The sequence below is a fragment of the Podarcis bocagei genome (genome assembly GCF_964188305.1).
Source record: "Podarcis bocagei genome assembly, chromosome: 4".
NCBI lineage: Eukaryota > Metazoa > Chordata > Lepidosauria > Squamata > Lacertidae > Podarcis > Podarcis bocagei.
In genome coordinates this window covers 89,839,843-89,856,214 of record NC_138128.1, presented here as the reverse complement: position 1 = coordinate 89,856,214, position 16,372 = coordinate 89,839,843, and the positions used below count along the sequence as shown (strand labels likewise).

At 46.1% G+C, this 16,372-nt stretch overlaps 1 protein-coding gene across 2 annotated transcripts in view; it reads left to right on the top strand.

Annotated features, from left to right (window-relative positions):
• Positions 1–12,366, top strand: part of PIK3AP1 (phosphoinositide-3-kinase adaptor protein 1) — a 54,124-nt gene extending 41,758 nt beyond the window's left edge. For both annotated transcript variants that reach the window (XM_081191620.1, XM_081191621.1), the window contains exons 12-17: positions 2,565–2,770; positions 4,355–4,427; positions 6,253–6,408; positions 7,140–7,210; positions 9,125–9,228; positions 11,431–12,366. In XM_081191620.1, the coding sequence (XP_081047746.1) occupies positions 2,565–2,770; positions 4,355–4,427; positions 6,253–6,408; positions 7,140–7,210; positions 9,125–9,228; positions 11,431–11,500 (680 nt within the window). In that variant the 3' untranslated portion in view covers positions 11,501–12,366. The remainder of the gene's footprint in view (positions 1–2,564; positions 2,771–4,354; positions 4,428–6,252; positions 6,409–7,139; positions 7,211–9,124; positions 9,229–11,430) is intronic.
• Positions 12,367–16,372: the final 4,006 nt, after the last annotated feature.

Sequence of the window (16,372 nt, the reverse complement as noted above, 5' to 3'; positions counted from 1 at the left end):
CAATACAATGGGCGTATCCGATAGTTGAGTGACATTGAAGCTGATGATTTCTTTGTGATTCCCAAGTCGCATCGCCATTGGCGGCGTCTGCTTCACCACTTGCCCCCCTAGCAACTCCCTGCCATCCACCGTGACAACCTGCAGGGGCAGTGTGGCCGGCAGCAACTGTATAGCGTGCTTGTCGACAAAGTCCTGCCCTATAAAGTCCGCGTTGCTGCCCGAGTCCACTGTGATGGGCACGTCCATGGTGATTCCATTGGGCAGCTGGAGAGATGCGGTGAGCCTCACCACTGGTTTGGGCGGGAGGGGGTTCACGGGCTGTAAAATCTCTGGGGACTGCGGCACTAACACGTCTGGCTGGGCCCCAGGGCCTCTTCCTCCAGCCAGACTGCTTCGTTTCCCTGCTGTGTTCCTCCTTGCTGCGTTGCTGCAGTCACCATTGCCGAGGCTGCAGTGAGCTTGTGGAGCCTCTGGGGACACTCTTTCGCCATATGCCCTGGCTCCTCACAGACGTAACACTTCCTGTTCCCTCTAGGAGGCTTCGCTTTCACTGCTGCCGGTGCTAGGGCTCTGGTTGCTGACTGAGCCCTTGCACCTCCAACCTCCATAGGTTCGGCTCCTCCTCCTGGCGGAGGCGTGGATTGCGCCCGCGCTGCTTCTCTGGGAAGGAAGGAGGGGCCCCTGGCTGGTTCGCGCCCTCCACGCCCTTCGTCCCTGCTCCACGGGTGTTCTTCCAGCCTCACCCCCACTGCCAGTGCCCTCTGAACGACCTCCTGGGTGGTACGGGGTCTCTCCCCCCTCGCGATCTCATCTTTAATCGAGCTGTGCAACCCCTCCCAAAAGAGGTCTCTTACAGGGGCCGAATCTCTGTCCCATTCCAGGGCACTGACCAAGGCGAAAAAGCGGGCATGGTACTGCCTGACGCTGGCCCTCCCTTGTCTTAGCCCATGCACCTCCTTCCGGGCAAGATCCACGTCAATGCTTGATAAAAAACACCCATCCATCGCTTTAATAAAGGCATCTGCATTCTGGAGCGCCGGATCCTTATCTCTCCATAAATTGCGTAGCCATGCTTTAGCATCCCCATGCAAATGAGACATGATGAATCCCACTCTCTCTTGCTCATCTCTAAAGTCTTTATGCAGCAGTTGCAGTGCGCACAGTACGTCTGCTCTAAAGTTGGGATACTGTTGCAGGTTCCCATCGAAGTGAGAGACCAGCTCGCCTGTGCGTCTCGCCAACCCAATTCCCTCCTGCCGGGGTGTCTGCTTTGTCAGCACATCTAACCTGACCTGGAGATCCCTGCAGGCGGCAGCTGCCTCCTCCTCTCTCTTCCTGGATGCGAGAGCCTCGGCATTCAGTTGTGCCACTGCTTTTCTGAGTTCCTCTATCTGCTGCTCCGCCGTCATGTCGTCTGCCGTTCGTGAGCTCGCTAGTGGGCACCTGCTTCTCTCCCCTCCTCGAGGTTGTAGATGCCCACAATTGAGTGAGACGGAGCTTACTGTCAGAGCTGCTTGAAGATCCTAGCTCACAGAGGATCACGCTAGCCAGCGATCATTAAGTAAAAGTCTTTATTGAATTGCAGTTTCCATTCTCACGCTGCTGCGCGCAACTCTACGTCTAGTAGCTAGATCGGCGAAGCTCCGTCTGAGTCTCCGCCCCTTGTGCACCAACTTAATATCCTAGCCCTGCTCCACCTTTTCCGCCTGACTGTCCTCCTCTGGGTCCCTCTACCCCCCGGGGTTTCTTCCTTCCTGGATTCTTCTGACGCTGACCCGGACCCTCCTGCCTCCTTGCGCCGGGCTTTAGGACCTGGTTCCCTTTCCGGGCTGCTTACTGCGCCGCCTTCCTCTGCATTTGAACTTGGCGCGCGCGCCCAACCTTCCACTTTCCTCTTAACCGTTTCTTCGCTCCCCGATGGAGGTGTGGCCACTCCTGACTCATGCCCTCCCTCCTGTGGTGAGCTGCCAGCGCTTGCCCCCTGGCTCCCTTCTTCTTCCCTGCTCCCTGGCGGTGACGCTGGTCCCGATTTCCAACTGCTCTCCCCTGAGTCCCCTCTGGCTCTATCTTCCTGGGGTGCCCCCCTAGACTCCCCCCTTGCCCTGGCCACTGGTGCTCCTTTCTGTGAATCCTCTGATTCACTGGAAAGACTAGGAGATCTTGGGTCGTCGTCATCACTCATCTTTTCTTCTGCCTCCTCCCCTTCACTCTCTGTTTCCTCCCTTGGCCTTGCCTCTGCTCCTAAATCCCTGACACATACGTTTCATACAATCCTTAAAAATATTCACACATACCTACACTCAGTCCCACAGATAATTCCTTTTCCCATCACCATCCACCACCCCTCACCCCACCTTTGTGTTAGACTTCCAATCTACTCAGTTGCAATTTCTTTCCACTTCTATTAATTTCTTTCACACACCTTTAACCTAATTTCATGCTTCTTTTTCTATTACACATTTTTACCTACCTTATTTAGTATTTCAGTATTTAAAACGGAACTTGTTTATTCTAACAGGGGTTCTGATGATATTTTCCAAGCGTTTCCTTTGCTTCCATTCCAGAGCAAGCAGACAGAGATCCAAAGGCGCAGCCTCAAACCAGTATATATGACCCATTTGCTGGGATGAAAACCCCAGGCCAAAGGCAGCTCATCACTTTACAGGAGCAAGTGAAACTGGGGATGCTCACTGTAGATGAAGCTGTCCTTTGTTTCAAGGAGTGGCAGCTGAATCAGAAAAAGCGGTCGGAATCATTCCGCTTTCAGCAGGTGTGTAAGCCAAAAAGTGCTTTTCATTGGGAAATATAAAAAGCAACAGCATTACTGAGTCTACCCTACCACATACCACACTTTATTCATTCTTTGTCTTTCTGTTGTCATTGCTGGGAAAGGTAAAAAGCTGCTGTTTTCTCTTCTGTGCCTTTCCCTAAGTTGGCATAGTGGAATTCAGAATGCAGGGCAAGTGGGCAGTGGTTTCAACTTGTAGGAGCTGGAAACTAAAACATCTCAGTGTCTTTAACAAAAAGGACAATGAGGACAATCTCTAGGGATGGACGGACCCTCTCCACCTCAAAAACGATCTTGAGCTTTGCAAGCGTTCCTCACAAGAACCTGAGGGGATTTGCAAGGAATCCTGACAGAGTCCAGTTAGTAGATTTCCCCTCCCTGTCCCTCCCCTGTCAAATGGATGACAGCTCTTCACAGCTGAGGGCTTCTGCTCTGCTGCTGCAGTTGCAAATGTGGTATGTGGGGCAGGAGCCCCAATTAAACTCACGGCAAGCTCAAAGAGGACATTGTCCAACTTGCATTAGAGCTGACCAGTCTGCGAGGAGGGAGCCTGCATTTCAAGCCCTTGAAAATGTCATCATCCCTAACCATCCCAAACATCTCCCTTGTACAAACAAGCCCATAGTACCCAGCTGTACTGTAGCCTTGTCTTTGAAGCCACTCTGATGGGTGGTCTTGTTTTTAAAAATATGCAAATTGGTATAGGCTAAGAGAGAAGCCATGGGACGCGGGTGGCGCTGTGGGTTAAACCACAGAGCCTAGGACTTGCCGATCAGAAGGTCGGCGGTTCAAATCCCCGTGACGGGGTGAGCTCCTGTTGCTCGGTCCCTGCCCCTACCAACCTAGCAGTTCGAAAGCACGTCAAAGTGCAAGTAGATAAATAGGTACTGCTCCGGCGGGAAGGTAAACGGCGTTTCCGTGCGCTGCTCTGGTTCGCCAGAAGCGGCTTAGTCATGCTGGCCACATGACCCAGAAGCTGTACGCCGGCTCCCTCGGCCAATAAAGCGAGATGAGCGCCGCAACCCCAGAGTCGGCCACGACTGGACCTAATGGACAGGGGCCCCTTTACCTTTACATAAGAGAGAAGCCAGATGTTGTGCCCATACTGGAGTCTTTGCTAATAATCAGAAATGGTTGAAAAGAGGGAATATTTGGAGTATGTAACACAATCTTGGTTAACCACACCAAATTGCTGCAAAACTCATTTTGCTATTGATTGCGTGTTGAACGTGGGTCAAACTTCATCAGCTACACAAGTATTTCCTGCGTTCCCTCCTGAAATACCTTCAGCCCCTGTGGAGTCATAGCTAGGAGGACTCACAAAAAAGTGCATGGACAGGGCAATCAGTTTATAAGATCAGAACAACATGGACTGGAAGCTATGGAGAATTGCTGATAATTAGTTAAATCTTGCTTCATGATCACTAGAATCTCTTTCCCACGTATTTGTAGAAGAAATGGGATTATCTACCTTGGATTCAGTTAGATCCTGCCAGTTTTGCAAACCATTATGAATAGTTGTCTATGTTTGTTCAGATCCTTGAAAATAACATTTTGCGTTTCCAGGAAAACCTGAAAAGATTACGCGACAGCATCACTCGGCGGCAAATTGAGAAGCAAAAGGCTGGCAAACATGCAGGTAAAGGGCTTGACTAATTGGTGACCATGCTGAAAACTGCAGCAGTTGGACGTCTCCCACTCCTGGTCTGTAGCCAAGTGTGGTGGAGCTAAGGGGTTGTACGCCACTTTTTGCTAAGTACTACTTTGCATGAGCGAAACAACTTCCTCTTGCACAGCAGGGCATTCCCCCCCCCTCCTTCCCCTGTGCTCTGCCTAAATCTCTTAGGGGTTTTTCCCAACCCTCCACAGCAGATTTGGGGACATTATGGAGCATGCACAAAGGCAGGGGGAAGTCGCAATGCAAAAGCAGAAGCAGTTCCACTTGTGCATTTATTTAGTTAGTCCATGGTACACTCTGTTGTAATGGTTTTCTAGTTGGTTTTCTAACCTCTTTTGACTTCGGTCTGATTGTGAGGCTTTTGAGGCAAAAACAAAACAGGCCCCAGCAATCTGAAGAGCCTCAAATGTGGGAGCAAACCTGAAACCATCACTGGTAAACGGATGTTCTCTCAATAACTCATTTTTTGTTACTTTACTGCAGTCTTTACATTTCAGAAGGCTAAACAACTCCCATAAATTCAAAGTTGATGTATACATTTTTGTGAAAGTCCTGGGACGCAAACAAGATTGTGGATAAAAAGAGTATGATAAAGACTCGAGGCAAAACAACGTTTCTTCTGTGGTTACTGTCATTTGACACACAGAGGGCAGGAATATCTCAGGCTGTATGTGCAGAAGCATACCAAGACTGCCCAAATAGCAACTGGTTAACATTATGTTCTTTTCACTGGCGTTGTAGCTCATCAAATGCCATCATTTATGATAGCAAGACACTGGTGGAAAATGTATGGTTTGGACTGCTGCAGCGGTGGCTATTGTAACTACAGGGATGTGCCTACTAGATGCCAATTTTGCCTGTTGTATTACTGAAGGGGATGTGGGTGACGCTGTGGTCTAAACCACTGAGCCTCTTAGGCCTGCTGATCAGAAGGTCCACGGTTCGAATCTGTGCAATGGGGTGAGCTCCCGTTGCTCTGTCCCAGCTTCTGCCAACCTAGCAGTTCAAAAGCACTCCAGTGCAAGTAGATAAATAGGTACCACTGCAGTGGGAAGGTAAATGGCATTTTCATGCACTCTGGCTTCCGTCACAGTGTTCTGTTGTGCCAGAAGCGGTTTAAGACATGCTGGCCACATCACCCGGAAAACTGCTGACAAACGCCGGCTCCTTCGGCCTGAAGCAAGATGAGCACCGCAACCCCATAGTTGCCTTTGACTGGACTTAAACCATCCAGGGATCCTTTACTTGCACAGAATCGGTGAGGGCGGAGAAGAGACATCAGTGGAAAATCCAAGCAGTCCTATTCACGGATTTCCAAAGTGCAGGAGGGATTACCTTGTTTGGGGCAGAATCAGAATTTTAGCTGCCGATGCCAAGGAAGGTACTAGATGAGCAACGAGGCTTAACTTCCAGTTTGAAAAAGTTTTGCCCACTGCCAAAGGGACAAAGCTGAAGTGTAATTTTTGAATAAATGTGTTTTAATAATGAGCTCCCGTTGCTCGGCCCCTGCTCCTGCCCACCTAGCAGTTTGAAAGCACGTCAAAGTGCAAGTAGTTCCAGCGGGAAGGTAAACGGCGTTTCCGTGTGCTGCTCTGGTTCGCCAGAAGCATCTTAGTCACGCTGGCCACCTGACCCGGAAGCTGTACGCTGGCTCCCTCGGCCAATAAATCGAGATGAGCGCCGCAACCCCAGAGTCGGCCACGACTGGACCTAATGGTCAGGGGTCCCTTTACCTTTACCTTAATAATAAGTTGCCTTGCCTTGACTCCTGACTTTTTCTTCCCAGATTTGGAAATCACTGTCCCTGTTGGCCATTCCCAAAACATCCCCAAGAAACCAGAGTGTAGCATTTATGAAGCTCATCCTCGGAAAAACCTATACCAACCAATTAAAGAAATCAGGCGAGGGGACTGGAAAACAGAAAGCGCCTCAAGTACTACTAGTAAGTAAGCAGCCAGGAAGCCATCTAGGGAGAGGTGAGGATGCTTTGGATTTCTAGTCATTAAGGATGGAACACTTAGCAATTGTTGCTTTCCCAGCCAATGCTCTATATTACCCTCACTGAACTTACTGCTCAGTCTGTTTATGCGCTTTATGAATGTTTCCTATGCAAAAATTCACTTATCCAAACATGAGGAATTAGTACCCAAACCTCACTATACATACCACAGATTCAGATAACCAAACATAAAACATGTATTACTTCCTTGTTTTCCTTTTGCTGATCGGCAAAAGTTTGAGTGTCATCATGCTGCAGTTTTATCCAATAGCAATAATTTAATTTTCTGGTGCAGAATTCCACACCTCCTTGACGCTGTTCCAAGGGGAGTGGGAAAAACCTTCCCTCTTTGATAAACATGTATAAAGCCTGTTTCTCAGTACATGCAATTCTCTAAGCACTGTACACATATTGAAAGATAATTCAGTCCCTGCCTAAAGGTTCACAGTCTAACAGACACATGACACAAAATGAAAAAGAAACCTAGAGGTAAGAAGAAATAACTTGATACAGAGCTCTTCCCTAATTCAGAAATTATAGGAATAAGCGGAATGGTGGTTTCAGGGCCAGGGGAAAGGATTGGAAGGTGGTTCCTCACAAGAAAACATGAATGTGTGGACACTTTATGAAATGCTTGAAAATCCCTAACTGGGCTTGTTTCCTCATCTAACCAGGTAGTTCAAGCAACCGATCCAGTACACGAAGTATACTGAGTGCCAGCAGTGGGATGGATGGAGACAACGAGGTAACACCTCTCACTGGAAATTTTCTCTCTTAACAAACTTGCACAACTGCTCTGGCCTGATCCCTCACTAAAGCTACAGAAATGCATGTTTCAGTGCACAAACAGTAGCCTCTTGACTGCGGGCTTAGAATACATGACAAAAAGGCCGCATAGAGCAGTGATGAGGCATTGGGACTACAACTCCCATCATCCTTGCCCATTGGGCATTCTGGCTGGGGCTGATAGGAGTTGGAGCCCAACAACCGTACCTGCAAGGCCACAGGTCCCCCAACCCTGGCACAGAACTTGATAAAGGAGTAGCGGGAAGAGTTAATTTGAGGCACCAAGCCGGGCCTGTTGCTGCTGTGGTAACACTGGAACGAAAAAGACTGCTTTGGCAGAATTGCACTCTTGTCTCCCAGGATCCACATGAGAAGGACCAGGGTGTGGGGCCATGATATGCCCTACCGTGCCTGAAATAATACAGTGGTGCCTCGCAAGACGAAAAGAATCCGTTCTGTGATTCTCTTCGTCTAGCGGTTTTTTCGTCTTGCGAAGCAAGCCCATTGACGGATTAGCGGATTAGTGCTATTAGCGGCTTTTAGCGGCTTATCTGCTGATCGGATCAGCTGATAAGCGGCTTAGCGGCTTAGAAAAGGGGGGGGGAGGGAAAAAACCCGCAGGAACTCGCAAGACATTGTCGTCTTGCGAAGCAAGCCCATAGGAGATTTGTTTTGCGAAGCACCTCCAAAACGGAAAACTCTTTCGTCTAGCGAGTTTTCCGTCTTGCAAGGCATTCGTCTTGCGGGGCACCACTGTACACTGTTCCTAATGCCAGGAGCATTAGGGGCTGCAAAGTTGAAGAGAAACCCACCCTGGCCTTTGCCATCAACCAGAGGACTAAGGACCACAGGGTGCCCATTGCCCCCGTTTGTTCTGTTTCAGATTACTGTGCTAATGCTTTGCATATCCATAGGCAGTATATAAAACTTAAAAATCAATGAACTAGTTAGATGACGAGGTAGTTCCAAAGTACTTAATTATAGAGCCGTAGTCTGGCTTGGTTTAAGGCAGCGTTCTGTGTTGTGTAGCACACTGATTCATTCATAGAAAAAGGCCTGAAGGCAGATCTAGCATAGTCCTAGGCAATGCAAATATGTGTGTGTATTATTATTATTATTATTATTATTATTATTATTATTATTATTATTATTATTATTATTATTATACCACCCATCTGACTGGGTTTTCCCAGCCACTCTGGGCAGCTTCCAACAAATTAAAACACAGTAAGACATCAAACATTTAAAGCTTCCCTAAACAGGGTTGCCTTCAGATGTCTTCTAAAAGTCAGATACAGTGGTACCTTGGGTTACATACGCTTCAGGTTACACACTCTGCTAACCCAGAAATAGTGCTTCAGGTTAAGAACTTTGCTTCAGGATAAGAACAGAAATCGGGCTCCGGCGGCGCAGCAGCAGCCGGAGGCCCCATTAGCTAAAGTGGTGCTTCAGGTTAAGAACAGTTTCAGGTTAAGAACAGACCTCCGGAACGCATTAAGTAATTAACCTGAGGTACCACTGTAGTTATTTATCTTCTTGACATCTGATGGGAGGGCGTTCCACAGGGCAGGTGCAACTACCAAGGCCCTCTGCCTGGTTCCCTGTAACCTCACTTCTTGCAGTGTGGGAACCACCGGAAGGCCCTTGGAGCTGGATCTCAGTGTCCGGCTGAACGATGAGGGTGGAGACGCTCTTTCAGGTATACAGGGCCTAAGCCTTTTAGGTCCGAACCAACACTTTGAATTGTGCTTGGGAAAACACACACACACACACACACACACACACACACACACACACAAAAACCACACAAATGTGGCTGTGTATTTTCCAAGGAAATGCTGCAGGGAAAGCTTACTTTCACATCTTTATATAGGATAATGAAATACCAGATGTGAAGAGAAATTTCAACCCTGGGCCCCAGCCGCCAGACAGACCATCTGCAAGACCTCCAAGGATACCCCCTCGAGTTACTAGCAGGTTGTTGTTGCTGTTATTAATATCATCATGATTGTTACCTTTCTACTGTCATCTACCTCAAGAGCAGGTTTGACAGGTCTCTGCCCCAAGGGGCTTACAATCTAAAATAGAAACGGGGGGGGGGGGAGAGATGAAGTGCGATGGTGGCAGATATAAACAAGAGACTATGCAATTATTATTTTGTTCCAGTTACAGCTGCTTAGGCTTAATACAGACAGAGGTATGGTAAGGCATAGGAACTAGGGGGTCCTGCTAGAGGCTTTGTGGGAAATATGGTTTTTGAGGAAAGATTTGAAGGAAGTAGGAGAGATAATCATACAAAGGTGTTATGGGAGGGAGTTCTAGGCATAAGTGACAGCAGGGGCAGAGTTTCTTTCAAGCAGCAGGAAACCACCAGATGTCTGAGGTGGTATAGCTGGCCAAGCAAAGATCACAGGAAGGCATGTGGAGAAGTTAGTGGGGCAAGGTCATAGAGGGTTTTGATGGTAAGGAGGACAATGAAGTCCTGCTGGATCCAGGAGCAGACAGGAAGCTATTGGAGGGATGTTTACACAAAACACAGCCCCCCCCCCGCTTTTTATTTTGCCAATTTAGAGCCTATCGAAACTTCGGGGAAATAAAGCAACCATTCGACTTATGTAAAAGGCTCAGGGAGGTCAGTTGTTTTGCCATTTCCGTATCGTCAGTAAAAATATTTAGCGTGCTGATATAAATAGCGTGCAGATATAAAAAGAGTTGGAAGTCATAAATAGTTGCTGTAAGGTGATCTCTCTCAGTATTTCTTTCACTTTTATTCCAATTGCACGGTGAGGTAAAAGCCAGCTTTATATTTGAACCACTTCTTTTTGTAAAGCTTTTGACCTAGTCCTCTAGTTTTATCGGAATTTGAAATGAAGTTGCATGTATGCATAAGTGGATTTGCTCATTTCATTTCCATGCTTTGCCTCCCTCATTTTTCCCCCTTTCTCTGTCACCCCCCCCCCACTGTCAGCACTGTAAGCACCTCAGGGCAGGGGCCTGTTTCTTTTGCTTGTGTTACTCTATAGAGTGTCATATGCTATGTAGTTTCAAAGGGTACTATCCTCTCCCTAGCACTACTTAACATTTATATGTTAAATAGCCAGATGGGCAGGGTATAAAGAATAAAATTATTACCGGTATACTGATGACACACAGCTCTATTTATCTCTAATGTCTGAAACGGGAGAGGTGGTGAAAGCTCCGGATCAGTGTCTGAATGCAGTGGTGTATTGGATGAAGACCAATAAACTGTTTGAATCCTGGGAAGACAGAGGCTCTTTGGGTGGGTAGTTCCCGTGTCTGGGAGATTGACAAGTTACCCATTCTGAATGGGGTCGCATTCCCTCTGAAGGAGAAAGTGTATAGCTTGGGGTTACTCCTGGTCCTGGATTCATCTCTGTTATTAGAGGCCCAGAAGCTAAGAGTGCCTTTTACCAGCTCTGTCTGGTGAGCCAGCTTCATCTGTTCTTGGACAGAGAGAGCCTGACCACTGTGGCCCATGCGTTGGTATCTTTGAGGCTGCGTTACAGCAATATGTGGACTTGCCTTGGGCTTCGTTTGGAAGCTCCAGCTGGTGCAGGATGCGGCAGCCTGACTCCTGATGAGAGCTTCTGGTTGAGAACATGCAACCCCATGGTTAAGACATCTGAACAGGCTACCCAGATAATATGGACCCAGGTTCAAGGTCCTTGTATTAATTTACAATGCCCTGAACAACTTAGGTCCTTGGGGACTGCCTAACCCCTTACATCCCAGCTGAATCACTGAGATCATCTGCAAGAGTGCCATTGGTTGTCTCCTAAGTTGGCAAGACTCATTTGACAGCAACAAGAAACTGATCCAGCCTCCTTTTGTTTTAACCTTTAAGCCCCTGTTGCCAAGCTTTTTTTCTGGCAATTAAAAACAAACATTTATATGGTTTTAATTGCATGGCTTTATGTAAAACAGTTGTAAGCTGGTCTGATAGTTTATATGACTAGTAGAATATAAATATTTTTATTAATAAATGTAGACTGACATCATTAGTAAGAATATTAATAATAGCTTTTCTGTTTCAATTTTGAGTTGGTGATTCACATAAAAACCGCAAAGACATTCTGTTGTTTCCTTGCCTTTGAAGTTCGGCATGTGTAATATTCCAAAGCTATTCTTATGCTCTGCTTTTCAAATGTTTTTCTGTAGGCTTTTTAGCAGTGACAACTTCTGTCCTCCTCCCCCTGTGCCGCCGAGAGGTCGTGAAATGCCGCGCTAAATCTTCAGGATGCTGAATACGAAAATGCATGGTGTTTATTCTTAAGGTTGACTTTTAATAATATTGAATATCCAGCAAAGGTTTTCTCCTCACTCCGCCCCGTCAAATGAATAATTTTGGCACAGGTTTCTTTGAAAAACCAAACCGAGGGGGTCGGGGAAAGAACAAGAATTTGACTGTCCTCTTGGCAGTCGTGGCTTTTCAGAACAAACTGGTTACGGCAGAGGAAAGTACACACTGAGCTTCTTCAGGATTATGCGATTCATCCTTCTTAATAGCACCAGATCAAAGGTGGCAATCCCTCAACGTGAAAATGGAATACCTACAAGTGGACCTTTTTCTCTGTTTATCTACAAACGAGGTAACAAATGACGCTTTCAGGTAGGCAGACTGGAGATGGCATAGGGCTGTATTCAACTAAGTATTACTTTACTCTAATTACCCACTGTAATTAATGGACCTAACTCAGCGATTTTCATAAATTTCAATGGGCGTACTTCGAGTAAAGCTTTGTTGAATCCCACTCACAGTGCAGTGGAAGCTCAGACACAGTACACAATGGAGTAACTCCTTCGGAATCTGCGCAGGCAGATTACTGGTTTTATGATAATTTTATATTTCAGTCTACCAAATTGGTGCCTAAAGTAGCTTTTTCAGATAACAGGGAAACATTGAGCATTGTTTTGCACTTTAAGTCCTGTGCCTTAGAACACAGGACCTCTGTGGAATCTTCGTCCATGCCTTGGTGTGTATTAATTCTGTGGTGATGTTATCAAAAGCCACCCAGCAAACTGTGGGTGTTAAGGAACCTGGGCTCTGTATAATTTATGAATATCAATAAAGTTTATGCACAGATGTTTAACATAGTTCTTTTTACAGAGTCTGAATTCTTTTTTTCAGAGGCAGCCTGTAAAGGCAAGCAGCAGATCAGAGTTAAAAGGTTTAAGATGTGCATTCTCAACGGTCGGGTAGAAACCCCTGGGAAGGCACAACACATCTGCAGAAGTGAGAGAAGACTAAGATCTTGCAGCAGTAAGATCTTTATTTTCCCAACCCTTTGACCTGACCATCTCAGCTGATACTATTTTCCAGGGTCTGTTCCAGCAGCAAACTCCTCAGATCAGGTTTAACAAAACAAAAAACACCACTGTGCAGAATATCTCTCATAGCAAATTTCCTGGAGGAAAATGCATATGGAAGAAGAAATGAAGTATGGCTGCTTAGAGTGGTGCGAGCTTAATGTGCCTTAGCTAAGGACCCCCAGTGCTTTTGTAAAGAAAGTGTGTGCCCCCATCATCCCAGGCGAGCCTAGAAAGGAACACTATGAAGAGGTCCTTTCTTCTAACTTCTGTTGTTGTTGTTGTTGTTGTTTAGTCATGTCCGACTCTTCGTGACCCCATGGACCAGAGCACGCCAGGCACTTCTGTCTTCCACTGCCTCCTGCAGTTTAGTCAAACTCATGCTGGTAACTTCTAGGTTTGATTTTAACTTCTAGGTTTGATTTTAGGAGACAGCCAGAGATAGCCTACTCCATCTCTATTCCAATCCTCAGGGCCAGCCTAAGACTTTTTGGGGAAGAAGGGTTAAATGAAGAGCTACATCAGGATCAAGGGAGGGAACACTGGGAAGGCTTTGCTGTGGGTTTCTACATTGGGAACAAGAGTGGGAGGCAGCAGTGCCTCCTGTTTGCCAAAAGGCTGTTGTAGAGGCGACATGTTGCAGGGAAGCTGAGAAGGCAGAAGATGCGGCCTTCAAGCAGTGCACCACAGCTGTCACTGCCACCATACCACCAGAGGGCGATGCATTCCTGCCCTGTGGATCCTGCTGCCTGAGGCAGTCTCCTCACTTTGCCTCATGGGTGGGCCGGCCCTGCTAATTTTGTGTTATTGGCCCAGTTCCTCCCAACCTGTGAAAATCCTCCTTTGCAGTGGGGCATCTCACACATGATTGTGTGTGAACATTACTCTCCACTAAAGATGGGGGATAAATTTGATTCTATTTGCATTAAAGACAAACCTACCTAATTCACACTTTGGAAAGATATGCGAATCAAAACACAAACATTCTTCAAAATTTGCATTCTCCGAATTTTGCAAGGTAGTTCTCCAGCCAAGTCACGTGAACAAAATTGCATATATTTGTGAAAGAAGCATACAAACATGCATTATATTTAGGAAAAAAAGCCTTGCAGAAATGTGTATAAGGCAAAATTACAAAGGTGTGTTTCATGGGACAAATTTGCACTAAAATACTGCTGAATTTCTACAAGAACCTTTTTTAAAAAATAAAAGTGCAAACTGATGTGAAAATGTGATGAATTGAACTTATGAGTGGGAAAATCAGAACTTGAGAGAAACCAAACTGACTGATTTGCCTATCCCTACTCTCTGTTTAGGGACACGGGTGGCGCTGTGGGTTAAACCACAGAGCCTAGGACTTGCCGATCATAAGGTCGGCAGTTTGAATCCCCGTGACGGGGTGAGCTCCCGTTGCTCGGTCCCAGCTCCTGCCCACCTAGCAGTTCAAAAGCATGTCAAAGTGCAAGTAGATAAATAGGTACCACTCCGGCTAGAAGGTAAACTGTGTTTCCGTGCGCTGCTCTGGTTCACCAGAAGCGGCTTAGTCATGCTGGCCACGACCTGGAAGCTGTACGCCGGCTCCCTCAGCCAATAAAGCGAGATGAGCGCCGCAACCCCAGAGTCAGTCACGACTGGACCTAATGGTCAGGGGTCCCTTTACCTTTACTCTCTGTTTGCTCATTAGCGTGGTTGTTGGTGAAAGTGAGTTTTGGATGGAGAGCTGACTTGAAAAGGTTTGAGGATTTCCTGTTTAAGGTTGGGGGTACAATGCCTGGAATCCTAAGAGAGGCATTGGTATCAAACCCAGGGTACAAAAGCAATGCCCTTTTCAGGTTAAGATATTTTTGCACAAATCAATATGTTTTCAAATGTATTGTTAAGCACGTGCTGAGCAGTGTGAAGTTTTAGGAATGCTGTGTTCACCCAGGGTTCTGTTTCCTTGGAATGCGGGTCATTGGAGACTGATGGTTCTTCTGTAATATAATGTTTTGTTTACACATATACACAAGTTGAGCATAAGAGAGACAGCTCACAACATTAACAGTCCAGCAGATATGACTTTCCATTCGGTTCCTTTTTTTATAATATTTTTTATTAATTTAAACATATAAATTATAAAATGTACCGCAAAACTTATCACTTATACAATCTTTTTAGACTTTCGTCAGCACCTCTGATGAGCCACCGTTTTAACCACTTCTTATGCATTTATTAACTTTATATTGCCTTTACATCTCTTAACAAATCATCCTCCCCCTTCTCCATTTTTACAATACTTCTAATAATACTCCTCACAAAACTTCTTGCAACCCTACAAACGTCGTCTGTTCTTCACAATTACTTTTCAAATAGTCCGTAAATTTACTCCAGTCTTTCGTGAATTTCTGGTCTTGCCGGTTTCGAATCCTTCCTGTTAGTTTATCTAATTCTGCATAGTCCATTAATTTCATCCTCCATTCTTCAGTCGTTGGTAACTCTTCTTGCTTCCATTTTTGGGCCAATAATATTCTTGCTGCTGTTATTGCATATAAAAAGAGCTTACATTCCTTTCTATTTATGTCACTCCCCACAATGCCCAATAGAAATGCTTCTGGTTTCTTTATAAATGTATATTTCAACATTTTTTTTCAACTCATTATATATCATCTCCCAGAAGCATTTCACCTTTTTACATTCTCACCACATGTGACAAAATGTTCCCTCTTTTTCTTTACATTTCCAACATTTATTACTGACTTTATACATTTTCGCTAACTTGACAGGTGCAATATACTATCTATACATCATTTTCATCACATTCTCTTTTAGGGCATTGCATGCAGTAAATTTTAAACCTTCCTTCCATAATTTCACCCAATCACTCAGCTGACTTTCCATTCGGTTCCTAGGGGGCCACCAGTAAAACAGGATTCTTCCAGAGAGTAGTTCAACCTTCAAAACTGCAACCTTAGGTTGTCCCCTCCCCCTGTCCAGGTGGAGGACAAAACCACTTTGAGGGCTTTCTTTTTTAAAACAATCCAGCAGTATATAAATTTTATGAAATAAGAGGGTGAATCATTCCCCCACCTTTACTGCCCATTCACAAAGGTAGCAACTAAGCCAGGCATAAGCATACTCAGCCCTCCAGATTTTTTGGCCTACAACTCCCATGATCCCTAGCTAACAGGACCAGTGGTAAGGGATGATGGGAATTGTAGTCCCAAAACATCCGGAGGGATGAGTTTGCCTATGCCTGAACTCAGCAAAGACACATGCCCAGGCAGGATGTTATGTCACCACTTCCCATCTTGCAAATCTTGGATATTTTACAGTCAGGTGTATGTGAAGGTAAGTCTATGGGTGAGATCCAATCACACTCAATGTAGAACCATTTAAATCAATTAAGTCCACTGATTTCGCCGGGCTTGCCCTGAGTACGTTCTTGGCACCCGTCTGTCTCAGGAGACAACGGAGGAGTATGCCTTTGGAGGTGAAGTCAAACCGTGGGAGAATTACAGCGCCTGCTGTGGCTGTAGAGACCAAAACAGGAGAGACATGTTTTGTTGCAGCTGGGGCAGGTGGAGGCGTCCAGTTGTGCTGATGCAGATACACCATGGCATTTCTTCTCTCTGCGCTCCTCCCAGTGGTCATTCCTGGGTATGACTTAGGTAGATTGTCCTCTCTGCTTCTGCATGCCTTTCCCGCAGTGTTTGCTATCTATGTTACTGCTCCAGGCACTGATGAATTGACTTGCTATAGTAATGTAAGGGGGAGGAGGGAGAATGATCAGCAGTGTGAGTGTGGTGTCTGTTGA